The sequence below is a fragment of the Spinacia oleracea genome, chromosome 1, assembly GCF_020520425.1.
Source record: "Spinacia oleracea cultivar Varoflay chromosome 1, BTI_SOV_V1, whole genome shotgun sequence".
Lineage (NCBI taxonomy): Eukaryota > Viridiplantae > Streptophyta > Magnoliopsida > Caryophyllales > Amaranthaceae > Spinacia > Spinacia oleracea.
In genome coordinates this window covers 114844889-114858434 of record NC_079487.1, presented here as the reverse complement: position 1 = coordinate 114858434, position 13546 = coordinate 114844889, and the positions used below count along the sequence as shown (strand labels likewise).

General features: G+C 36.9%; 1 protein-coding gene across 3 annotated transcripts in view; it reads right to left on the bottom strand.

The window, feature by feature from the left end:
* Nucleotides 1–13546, bottom strand: part of LOC110786879 (protein SWEETIE) — a 40314-nt gene that overhangs the window by 11795 nt on the left and 14973 nt on the right. For all 3 annotated transcript variants that reach the window (XM_021991458.2, XM_056840729.1, XM_056840730.1), the window contains 21 exons: nt 13411–13514; nt 12162–12294; nt 11976–12082; nt 9601–9711; nt 9327–9494; nt 9082–9168; nt 8859–8952; nt 8454–8522; nt 8234–8356; nt 8077–8145; nt 7872–7976; nt 7661–7749; nt 6269–6425; nt 4842–4991; nt 2909–2958; nt 2671–2770; nt 2492–2548; nt 1527–1594; nt 991–1084; nt 590–804; nt 46–187 (listed from right to left, as the gene is read on the bottom strand). In XM_021991458.2, the coding sequence (XP_021847150.2) occupies nt 46–187; nt 590–804; nt 991–1084; nt 1527–1594; nt 2492–2548; nt 2671–2770; nt 2909–2958; nt 4842–4991; nt 6269–6425; nt 7661–7749; nt 7872–7976; nt 8077–8145; nt 8234–8356; nt 8454–8522; nt 8859–8952; nt 9082–9168; nt 9327–9494; nt 9601–9711; nt 11976–12082; nt 12162–12294; nt 13411–13514 (2292 nt within the window). The remainder of the gene's footprint in view (nt 1–45; nt 188–589; nt 805–990; nt 1085–1526; nt 1595–2491; nt 2549–2670; nt 2771–2908; nt 2959–4841; nt 4992–6268; nt 6426–7660; nt 7750–7871; nt 7977–8076; nt 8146–8233; nt 8357–8453; nt 8523–8858; nt 8953–9081; nt 9169–9326; nt 9495–9600; nt 9712–11975; nt 12083–12161; nt 12295–13410; nt 13515–13546) is intronic.

The following is a 13546-nucleotide window of genomic DNA, read 5'->3' as shown; positions in this document are numbered from 1 at the left end:
AGCTAAGTGCAAAAAGCCCAACAACCACTGTTTTGACACCCGCACCTGATACGCCAGTGATACTAGCTCCTGTAGTTGAAGAACAAGCCAATCACCGCAGGATGGTCCCTTTTTCTGTTTCCTTGCCAAAGATAGGTCAAAATGCGCAGGATCCTTTCCGACAGCTGTTGGCAAATGACTCAAGCACCTGAAATTCCACTGCAACAAATAAGAGACATGGAGAAGTGCACGGATAATGCGTGTATACATCAATGATACATCTTCCCTCCCGAGACTTGGTAATTGTAGATACATCATCAATTCTTTCCCTGAGACACAACCTCTTAGGCCTTTTGGAAACTGACGCGATGAAAGGTAAAGGACTTGAACTAAGAGACGACCTTAAAATTTCGCATCAATGTTCTCATATTCCACGAACTTTTTTTTTACTTTTTATTAAAATAACTTTATCATTTAGGAATTTATATACACACTTCATGTACCAACTCTGTAAACTAAAACTACTGTAACAACAGCAGCTGATAAAAGAATAAGAAACTGCCAACAACGTCATCAGAAGATATGTGATGCCAAAAGCAAGGGGACTTACTCAGCAGCAAAAACTCTTGTCCTGTATCGGAGGTTCTTTTCCCTTTTCCCATTCACTTTAAAAGCATCCATAGAATAATCTTTATTTGGCATGGATTTACCACCAGATACCATATTTTCACCATCTTCTCCAAGACCTAGCCCTGCGTCACCTGCTGAAGCATTTACCGGATCCTGTTCAGTGCTGCTATTGATTACAGATGATGTGGCAAGCACCTGAACAAAACTAATTGAATTAATGAAAAAGGACAATGTAAAGATTCATAGAGATTATATTAGAGACAACCATATCACGCAGCATCAGAAAAAGGAAAATGCACATTGAGATGTCCAGCTTTTTGAGATGAAAAAATAAATTGTAATAAACCAAACAAGATACGTAGAGGCGGGGATTTTCATTACCAGTTTCCGGCATATTGATATCCAATGAGAAGGGCCGGTGGGACAGGATGCATAAAGCAATCGAATTATGGTGGATCGTATCAAGTTCCCAATCCTGCGACACGAAGTAAATGTGACAACCGTTATTGTGTTAAGGCTAAACCGTTACAATCATGCATCTCAAAACAGTATAAACACTCCTCAACCCCTCAACCCCTCCCTCACCACACCACCTCTAGCATGTGTGATGAAAGTGCTTGCTCTCTTTTTCCCTCTACGCCCCCTGACCTGCCTGGAATACAGTAGAATCCAAAACATATATGCCACTGGTTAACAAATTACACCAGATTAAACGGGCAAACTAGTCTCGAACCCACCAAGCAACAAAGTCTTGGAACATTCAAAGCTCCAAGCCTCCAAGTGTATGAAACCTCAACAAAGTGAATTTTCAGACATGAAAATAATAGGACCTCAGTTTTGAAATCTAAATGTGCAGCACAACACAGTCAGGCGAAATCTACAAAAAACAAAACAAAACCAATTAAGAGCTCACTTACTCTCTATCAGTTTCTTCATCAAGCATGTGAAATAAATTTTCCTCGATTTGCTCTTCACTTACAGAAACCTGAAGAATATCAGCATATAAGTTCACTAGTCATCAAAATTAGCAGGGGTAGAAAAACAATAGATTGTTGAAAGCCCAGACTACTAGAAATACATGGATCAGCCATTAAGGATCTAGAAGATGAAAGAGAATCTGCAAACTAAAGTTGTACAAAATAAGCTGCGGGCATTAGGGGAAGTGTTAGCAACTTGAATTCAGTCTTATGTCTAAGAACCGTTACCAGTTTTTTGTCCTAACAGTATTTTAAATAGGAAAAAAATCTGTGGAATATTCCCAAATTGAGAATAAACATGCCGAGGTGATAGCCTGACAGGAGTGGCTAAAGGTAGATGTTAATTGCAGATGCAATACTTTTCCCCAAAACACACAAAAAAACCCGGTTGTATGTAGCTCTACATGCAACCAGGTTAAAAGCACATTTTTACGGTCTAAAAGCACGTTTTTTCAGTTTCAAAGCACGTTTTTGCGGTCTAAAAGCACGTTTTTTTCAATTTCAAAGCACCTTTTTGCAGTTAAAAAGTACATTTTTACAGTTAAAGCACGTACATTTTTTCAGAAAATTTTCTTTTTATTTTATTGATTGTGTTGCACTTAACAATATGTTCTTTTAAAGAGGATGTGCTTTTTGTCTGTAAAAATGTGTTTTTAATCAGTAAATATGTATTTTAAATTATAAAAATATGCTTTTTGAAGGATTAAAAATGCATAATCATTCGGTTGCATGTAGCTCTACATGCAACCGGGTGTACCTTCAACCAATTGGATCAGCATCCTTCCATACATATTAAACTCCATTAAAGAATTGAATTTGCAGGCATAGCTTACTGAATCTTTTTCCAGCAGAGTGAAAGAGAAAAGAAAAGAAAAGAGTTTGACCAAGCAGTCTTAGTAGCTTACTGAATCTTTTTCTATGAGATGACGCAGGGTCGATATAGCCAGATGCCTTAGTGTTGGCTGTCACAAAAAGCAATTAGAGATTTAGAAGGAAAAGAGTAATTACAAGTTAAACAGGGAAAGTAATTCAGTAAAGCCCAAGGGGATGGGGGGCAAACAACTCAAACCCCAAAGAAGAGAACCTGTCTTGAAGATAGAGTTGGAAGAAGAGTTTGCACATGAGAGTGCACAGAAAGAGCTTGAGGAGCAAATAGGACAAGCTGTTGGGTAAACCGCACATTCCTGCCAGATTAGTGGTTTAAAACATGTATCAGATTAAACTTGTTCTCCTATCTCTACAAACACAGTTGAGGACCAAAACAAATGGTAGCACATAAATCACTTCAGATGAACTGTGGCAAGCAGAAAACGATTACATACTCAAGGAGTGTCGCGGTTTCCTCGCAAGAGCTTATCTCTGCAATCACAGACTGAATACACATAAATCACTCACATGATTACATGAACTTGTATAAAAACAGACCAGGAATCATTGAAAGGCAGATAAAATAAATAAATTTGATGACAGATTCTAATAAATAATCTTAGGATGGTTCAGTCACAATACTCACAATTTGTCATGACATTTTCAGCAAATGTATCTTTCAAGCATTCATCATCAAATTAAACAAGAAAGACATGTATACGACAGCATATAACTCTCTCGACACTCTAGCTAATTCCCTATAAGTCCAGATGCTAACGCATTAACAGACCAAATGGTCACTTTAAAGATGAGACCGTTGAACAAACAACAACAAAAACAACCATAGCCCTATCCCCAAAAGGATGGGGTTAGCTGCAAAAATCAAGAGTCAATCTCTTTAGGTCATCCACAAATATGTCCTTCCTCTATTCCCTTCTATCTAGTGCTACGTATTTTTGCAAACCCATTTTACTCATGTCGACGTCAAGGAATGGGAATGAATTGGTAATTCATTGAGAAAATACTTACTCACATAGGCCGAAATGCATAATTCCTCTGTATTTTTTTAGGAACCACAACTACTATTTCCAGCAGTATTTTTTTAGGAGTCACAATTCCATTTTTGGTAACTTTCTTATGAGCCCACTTAAATCATAAATAATTCCATTTTTGGTAACTTTTTCATCCCACTTGTTTTTTTTAATATTTCTTTATTGTCAACTACCCCACTTACATCATTATTATATCAAATTCAACTATGCTTCCTTAATACTTGTGCTGGTCAACATGTGACTCCTAACAAAATACGGAGGGAATAATATACAAAGTACAACATAGAAAGTGATGTATAAAATTACCTTCTTTTTGACACTAATTGTATACATCCTCAGTTACCGCCTAAAATTCAACCTTCCTGATACTTTATTATTTTACTCTTCACTCCACAATGTTGTCTTTCATTTTAAGAGAAGATGTACTACCACGGCAAAAGGCAAGATATTCCCTCTTTAACTTGCAAAAGGACAATTGAACTCGACTAAATACACTTCATACATATCTATTTATACATCTATATAACTTTTTGGGAGCATAGAGCACACCACATCACCAAATATACACCATTTCAGAGCAACAAAAAAAGGTTAGACTGTTAGAGGTTATAATAAGAAAACATAGAGTTAGGTTCTCATTAAAAAACGAGAGAAAATCAGATTTTCTACTTTTCACTAACCATAACTTTGGCCATACAACTCATACATACCTAACTTTTGACCTAATAAATTTACCTCATAAAATAAAATAGAAAAAAAAACCCATTTGTATATACATATATACAGTATCAAGGTATTCCCTCTGTAACTATGGCTACCTCCTTCAAGTACTTAATTTCTTTCTAGACATCTGGTGAATTAGTTCTGTTGGTCACTATAATAATTTCCATCATCTCTCTACTACTTTCAGCTTATCTAAAATGGTTTCTTAAAGGAAACCTTTTTTCATTGCTGGCCATGAGCCCTGAGCTCTGAGCACTTGAGCAGAAATCCAGATTAGAAATGAGGAAAAGGTGGGTTCTGCTGTAAAATGCACATAGATTTTTCTCATTTTCTAAAAAGACTTATCATTTGTCAGTTGTCCAGTTAATCAAGTAAATATTAAGAAGTAAGTTCTAGAGACATGAAGCCAGTCAAAAGAAAGTCCTTGAGAGAGAGATAGGCAGAGTGAGAAACGTTAATATGGTTTCAATATGCCATTTGAATTTCAGTTAGTAAATAAAAAGACTAATAGTAGAAAAACACAATATCTTAGGTTAGCCAATATCTGTTTCGCAATCAGGAAAAGAGTCCAAAGATATCAAAACTACCGCCAGCATCAAAACCATTCCAATACCTTGCAGTGTGAGAAAAAGATGCTGCCTGGAGCAAGCTCAGGACCAAGTACAGCAACAATAGCATTTATAAGACGGCCAATTCCTTGCTGAAGATCCACCCATCCATTTTCCTCAGACAATAAAATCTCCAGCCCAAGGTTAAGAGTTGCCTGGAATTTGTGAACAAAGTAATTGACATATCATCAGTATAGAACCAAGTAATAAGCAGTAAGCACCTGAAAGTACCACCAAAAATGGGAAACGATATCATTATCATTATCATTACCCCATTGCCTCAAAGAGGCTCCCGCAAGAACCGGGATAAGGGGGGGTCGGACATACGCAACCTTACCCCTGCAATTGCAGGAAGTTGTTTCCAATTGACCCAAAATCGATAATGGGACAACGGGACGACCATCTTCTACTTCATGGAAAGGAAGCTAAGACGTTTTAAGAGCCATTTTGATTTAGTCCATTACATCCCACAGCTAAAAGAACAAATGAATTTTGGCTCCATCGGAAATGGACAATAAAATAAAAATGGGAAACGATATATGCAGTAGAAAAGTAAACATGCTTCTCTCTAACAATAAAATGACGATTTCCCCTTAATTCATGGTCATAAATAATACCCAAACAACAACATACGTCAAAGGGTTTTGCTTTCCATTCCCCTTCTTTCCCTTTCTTGATTTCATTCCCTTTACCCCGTGCGAACCAAACGGCCCCTAATGGTTTCTCCTCTCCTGAAACAAATCCTCCCACACGTCATGTATCACTCCAAACCCCATCACACCCAAGTATTTCCATGGAGGTGACCTAAGAAATCTTCACTCCAACTCCTCCACATATATTTAGGGCCTCTAAAGGAACATAACAAACTGTAATGGAAGATGCCAAGAAGTTATAAAGAAGAAATTCACAGATAATATCTGATTATGGGTGAACACGTATATGAAGTACAGAAGTAAACTATTCAAGGTTAATCTATCAATTGCATAAATTTGTAACTGAGGTTTCATTTGGATAAAGCACAAAAAAAGATTGGTAAAAATGTAATTATTCCGTTAACCTTGAATTTCAAAGAAGTTTGTTACACGCTGATAAACTGAAAACTGAAGGATGATAGCTTAGAAAAGGTTTAACAACAGCATAAGTTGTGGTATTCGTTCTCAGCTTATAATAGAAAAGTGGCTGTACAAGAAACCACTCTTGCAGAACAAGAAAACACTTTCAACCAAAAGATGTACAGTGAAAGAGATCAAGACCTCTTAAACCACCACATTACAATAATGATACTTCATATTAATTCTTAAATTAGCATGCTTAGCCGCTACAATCGTTCAGACATAAACTTTAACAATTATAGGCATATGAACAGGATATGCAAACGGATAATGTTAACCTATACTGTGCAAGCTTACAAGAAGGTGAGAATGTGAGATACCTGAACATGAGATACGAAGGACAAACCAGCAGCTTCAACTGTCAAAAGTAGTCCGTGTAAGGACCAGATCTGTAATCCAGCCACTGAGCTCTTTGCTAGAGCAGAAATCGAACTAACTGTTGCAGGTACCAGACTTGACAATGCCATACCGCCAGCACTGCAGAAAATAAAGTATTGGAATTCCCTTCACATAGATGCTAAGGAAACGGAAATTTATGCAATAGACATCATCCACAATACTTAAACAGGGTCTTAAGACTTAAACTACACTATACAGTGTATAAGAAAAATTAACATTTCTAAACAAAACAACTCAAACTTGCTGAGGCCTTGTTTAGCTCTAGCAGAGTATTAAATATTGAGCTATAGCTCGATCCAATGATTTAGCTGTATTACTCACAATTGTGAAGCTACACTAAACAGATAAGCAGAAAGAAACCGCAAGTCAAATACTCCGCACGTCCCAAAGATATTGTCCATGTTTACTTTTGACAGATAATAAGAAATCTGATGAGTTGGGTAAAAACCAATAGTACGTGAGCAGATGAGTAATGAGAAGGTTGGTTAGTTATCTGTGCATCGTTTAACCAAAGAGGCCAATAAAACGAATGAACCATAATAGATAGATGGGCAATAGCTTTGGCATGGAAGGAGTAAGACTTTATTAGAACAAGCATATGCACAAATCTGAAGATGTGATGAAGGTTTTAAATTGAAAGCCTCAACGTTCTTATAGCAACATGCAATAGAGGCATGCAAGATACACTTTTGGATAATAATAGTACCCCCCCCCCCCCCCCCCCCCCAAGAGAAGAAAAAAGAAGCACACGAACAAGAGGGTAAAAAACAGACGCTCTAATAGAGAAACTTAAACCACATGCGATCAAATCCAAAACTATGTCAGATAAGATGCATACTGGCTCTAAGCTGAAGAAGCCATGTAACCGCATAGATCTAGTGAGCCAAGGCTTGGTCAATTGGGCATTTGGGATTCATTAGGTATACATGAAAATCCTGCATAGTTTTGGTCTTTTGGACAATTAGGTGATGACAACAGAGTAAGCAGGGCTCTAATAACCCGACGTTAAAACTGGCATCAATGTTCCTTGATGACTTAGAAGCTGGAACCACAGCAGTTAAATCTAAATTAGCAGTTTCTAAGGAGCCTTCATGATCTAAATGGTTCGTAATAAAATATTTCTAGGCATTTGAAAACAACTTTGCTACCGTGACTCCAAATACTACTGTGCCAAGCTAGATACCTGTCAAAAACATGCTCTCAATAAAAAGATCTATCTTAAAAACATGCTCTCAAAATAAAAAGATCTATCTTTGGGAACAGTGAGGAAATAAACTCTGATGAAATTGTGGAAACTAAAATTTCTGTTTCACCTGCGATGGATGCAACCAAGTGCCACTGCGATGGAACCAGCATAGCTTACATCTGTTGCAGCAACCAGATCACCAAGGAATGCTTTTGTCTGGTTGTGACACCACACCACCAACAAGAAGGAAAAAATATAAAATATAAATATTAAAAGCGAAGAGAAGATAAGAAGCCGCAGAAGGGTCAAGTAATAGCACAGACAAATATGAAACTGACCATCCTTGCAGTAAATGTATCACTTCCAAGACGACTTAATAGCCCAAGACCTTCTGAAGATGCTCTACGTACAGATACTGATATATCACCCTCTGCCAGAATATTCTGCAAAAAAAAAAAAGAATTTAGCAGAATACAGCAAAATAAAAAGGGAAGCCCTTGAACAATGCTCATTGACAGCCAGGCAAGCAAAACAAATAATTACCTGAAATATATTCTGCAGCAAACTTAATATTTCAGAGCCCAATGGTTGAGGACGGAAAGAAAGCAGAGCCTGGGGACAACATCCACAACAAGGATTTAATGAAACAACAGCAACTCAAATATACCAAATTATATACACAAAAAGAGATATTCAGAACCTTCAAGCCAGCAAGCAACCCCACACATATGTTGTTGACAATAGTTGCATGCCTTGGTTGTTTTTTCCCACCTTTGAGGGATAGCTCGATCACCCCCAGTAGTGACTGCATCCCCCCAGTATCCTAAGAGAAAGACAAAAAAAGAAAGGTCCATGATCAATGAGAAAAGAGAAGCTACATCTAGTGAAAATTTACCCTTACAAAGCATAACCATCTGTACCTGAACTGCAAACATTGTCCCAAAACACAGTAGCTTCTGGTTGACCAGCACCTTACTGACACTCTCTGGCTTCAAGTTGGAAACAAAACACGAAATTAACATACGAACAAATAAATAAAACAAGGAGAAGAAAGGATCGAAGGAAAAAAGACAAACTTCTAGGACTAAACAGAATCACAGACATAGCTGTCTAAAATGGGAAAACTAATAAGAGCAAGAATGAGAAAACTCAATCATGGCAATTTCAGATTGATCTCACAAACTGTAATGCAAAAAAGCTTTAGTTGCCAACTTCTAATTTTCAAATTTCAATAGAACAAAGTTCATATATTTCAACATATGTTTAATTGTCACTTGCTTGAATGGATTGCTAATAAACACATATTTCCAGATAAGAGGTGTTACCTCAGGAAAGCTAGGAAGTTCAGGATCCCAAATGCAGGGCATCAGACCATTTTTCCCACCCTGAAAAGCACGAAGTTCATCTTCAAACCAGTCCCTGCATGATCACAAACAGAGAGCTAAAGCACAATCCAAGAGACACGATAGAGGATGAAGACATATAAGTGAAGTTTAAGAAGTGTAGACACAAAAATGTATATCAAAGACGTATGCAAAGTCGAAACACCTTCCCGGAATCCAAGGCCCCAACCACGCATCTCTTTTGTCTAACAGCATTCTCAAGCATGAGCTCTCTTCATAAGCAGCGGGATCCCTGTAATGCAAGTATTTAAGTACACAATTCTTAAGCAATTTAGAAAAGACACAAAGAACTTACAGTAGTGCAAAACCTGACCGAAAAGCAAGGATTTAAATTTATTACATCCAAGAATACAGATAGCAACATCCTAAAGAAGATATTGATCATGTTACCTAAATGGTCCGGTACATAGTTGGAGAAGCTTAGGATGATCACTTCTATAAACCATAGGATCAGAGAGTGACTGAAACGTAACAAGTGTCCTTATGACGAGCACATCCAGGGCAGCTTTTGTCCCAGGAAGGTCTTTGGCAGCTATAAATGATATGTGTGATAATGCACTGCTCAAATGCGTAATTTAGAAATAGATAGTCAGCAAATTGGACAAATGTACCCAAAAGATACTTTGGGGAAATTAAACATAAATACAATTGGAATATGTAATACCTGCTAAGATATACTAGCACTGGCTGAAGAAGAATCCCATAATTCACAGATTTTGGAGAAAGAAAACATCTAACAAATGCTGTAAGTGCATCAATAGCCGCAGACCATACACTGTAAAACACATTTTCATAAAAACTTCAGCATGAATTACGCGTCCTCATAAAAACAAATAAAGGTAATCAAAGCCAACTCGTGAAATCCATTCCATAAGACTAATGTTTTATTTTTATTGTATACAAGTAGGTTGCTTAAGAACTCAAATTACGGTGAGAGAAAGAAAGAAGAGCTCTCATTAGCTTCTATGCTGGTTGTGCTGCCTAACGCCACCTCAGCCCCCTAAGTTGCCCCCAACCCCCAAAATAAGAAACAAAATATAACTCAAAAACACCAGGAAACATATAAGTCCTCCGTTTTTTCTTTATAATTGAACCATTTCTTATCTGCATAAGATTTAAGAAAGGTCGTATAAGGTGGGGGAGATCAAAGTGCCCATGTCAAAACAAACCAAAGATAGAAAGGTGGGCAATATCAAAATGCCCATGTCAAAACAAACAAAAGGTAAGAGAGAAAAGGTGTGAAATATCGGAGTACCCATCTGAAAACAAACAAAAGATAGGGAGAATAGATGGGGTAATAATGGTAAATAAAAAATGTGTACAAGGGTAGAATAAATATTTGGTGTATGACTACATCAAAAAGCATGTGAAAGCATACCGTAAAAGAAAATTAATATGCAACTTCCAAACAAGGAAATTGGTGCAATTAATATGAAACTTCTAAATTAGGCAAATGATGCAATTACAAACAAAAAAAAAACGAAAAAAAAATTCCTTCCCTGATAACAAGATGTTATACTCCCTCGGTCCCTCCGTTCAGGATTAGTTTTTACATTTTCATTTTGATATTTTAGTTTTTACACTTCTTTTTTGGTAAAGACCCCATAATTATTCTAATACCTTTCTTTTCCCACTACCAAAAAGTCAAGGTCGCACATTTCTCACATTCAATCAAAAAATAATTACTCCATTGTCTTCTATCACATCCACTTTTGAATAAAATAATACCCCAATATCGTCTTTCATATCTACTTTTCCAGTAAAATAACATTTGATAACCAAACAACAACTTATCTCCTAAAACTTTGTGCCATGATAAGTGTCAAAACTAATCTGGCGCTAATGGACTATATGCGTTTTATGGAGAACTAACTAGTAATTGGTTTTGTGCATAACATGCAACACATGTACATGAAATAAAAAGGGAATACAACCAAAGCTATACCAAACACCACACTTCTGTCTTGACAATCTAAGCTAACAACTTCTCTGATCATCATTTTATAAATTTCGCACAAATATAATTATGGTGCTTGCCAATCTCTAATAGATTATGAGCTAGTCAAAGAAGACCTGGTTTGACCCAGGCCAAAATGAGGTGATGAACTACAGCCCATATATTAAAAATTACTCGCCATTTTCTGGACCATATTGATAGGAGATTAGGAGCTTTTCGGCTATCCCTCCGATGATTATCTCACCGCCTTCACAGGTTACAGGACCAATCCACCACATCAACTTTATGAGTTTTCTAATTTTATCAAAGCAACATGCCAACATTCCCTAAGAGTTACCCCCTCCATCCCAATTTAATTGTCACACTTTCTTTTTTCATCCATCCCAATGTAATTGTCATATTTCCTTTTATGGTATGAACCCACTAATATTTTATTACCTCTCTTTCCCCACTATCAAAAGTTAAGGTCCCACTCCTTCTCTCATTCAATTAAAATATTTCTCCACTATCTCCCATTACACCTACTTTTCTATTAAAATATAATAGATAAGCCAACACCTATTTATCGCATAAAACACAGTGAAAAACTTAACTCGGACATTAAATTGGGACAAAGGGAGTACTATTTTTATACAAGCAACATTGAATAAAAAAAATCTAGATAACTAGATTCTGAAACATTGAGAAGCAATTTTTGGACATCAATCTTTGATTTTTGATAGCTCTGCTACTCTTTGTGCATACATCATTCCCTATTTCTCTTGCAGTTACAAGAATCATGAGTACCTCTATCAATCATCAGTGCAGCCAGTATGCTTATGGACACACATTCCCTTGCTCATTTTAAGAGTTTCTTTGTCTTCTGATTTGTTGAGGGGCAAAGTGACTTATTAAGCATTGTTATGGGATAAGGTGGCTGGGGCTTTTAAGTGTTGCATGACTGGGGAGGTTCAAAGAAACTGGGATGATCTGTAATTTTAGTTTTGAATAAGAAGACAGATTTTCCTGTCTGTACTCCTTTTTTAAGCTGTTAATAGTCTTTTATCTTGTCAAAAAAAAAAAAACAAGCAGTCGCCGCTCACCATATTTTAGATGCCAGATCTCCACTTTGTCGGATTTCTACTTCAGGATTTCCACTAAATAAGGGAGCCCATAAGGCAAGAATATCAAAGGCGTGGTCCTCAAGCTCCTGCAAAAACAAAAATTAAAACGTAGAGCTATCATGTCTGAATAGACTATAAAAGATGAAAAAGGCATTGTCAGTTTACCTCTTTAGGAATAGATGCTAGAAGTGAAGCTATAAGTAACCACCCAGCTTCTTTCTCAACGGTTGCGGCCCCAGGGTTCCTACTGGACTCAGTCAACATTTTCTGGGAAACTTCTAGGACCGAGTGAGGCAGCCTGAAAAGTGTATATGCATGTTGCTATCTCAAGTCAATAAAGAAGCTAGAAACAAAATTATAGTTCATGCATGTCTAGAAAAACAGTTGGTATCAATCTTATGATGGAAGCAACTCAATCGATACGGCTACAAGGCCTACATCCATGTTAGAAGCAACCCACGTTATCATTTGGTTATTTTGTTCTCTTCAGAAATTTACTGGCCACATCTGGCACAGCCCCTGGCCCCTACTAGTTGAGGGGAGATAAGGGTATCCCCAACCCACAAGGAGACCTCAGCCATCTAGATGACTGTATCCTGGGAATTTACCCAGAAAGAAACTACATTACCCCAAAACTTGGAGATGATGAGAATCAAACCCTCAACTTCATGGTTGGCAGGCGGGAGCTGTATGACTGTATCATTGAGCTCTATCATTAACTGGTTAATGATGAACTAGGATTCGGAAATCATCAAGTGCAGAAGAGAACATCAAGGAAAACCCACCAACAGAAATCAAATAACAAAAGAAAAAAAAAAAAGAGAGAACCTCTAATTTTCGTCTTGCCTCAGTTTCCTTTCTTAAAGAAGCATGACTTCATAAGAAAAGGTAGTAAAAATCTTTTTTTTATAATGTAAAAGTGCTCCCAAAATTTGTCAATACAACACAAAATAAGACTTGAGCACTGCCTAAGTACCCACAAGAAACAAAGGTACTAATAATTTGCAGTAAGATTGAAGAAAAGGATAATCGGCTAATGTATCCTGCTTGCAGCAGAAAAAAGGATAGATAAAACAAACAAAAAACAAATTATACATTAAAATTATTGTTATCCACATAATCAACTAAAGATAGCTTCAGAGTATATTGATTTTCCCATCGGCACTAAATAATACTTCGTATGCATCAAGTTACAGATACAGCCCAAGTTGTAAAACTTAAATGTGATGCATCATTATTTAGATCCAACAGGAAAGTATGTATGTGCACTACTTCATGGACCAAAAAAATAAAGTGTAGCAAACTAGCAATTGAAATAAAGATCGAGAATAATTACATCAAAACCATTCAAAGACCGTAGCCATCTAAAAATTAAAAAAATCCCTGAATGATGTAACACACGATTGAGCATTACCTGGCTGGATAACCAAGAGCTAGCTTTGGCGAAATAGAAACTAGAGCGGCAAGTAAAGTGGCTTGTCCATGTAAAGAATCAAGATCCAGTTTAAAGGTGTTACCCTGCACATAAAAAACGCTAAAATTTTAGGCCA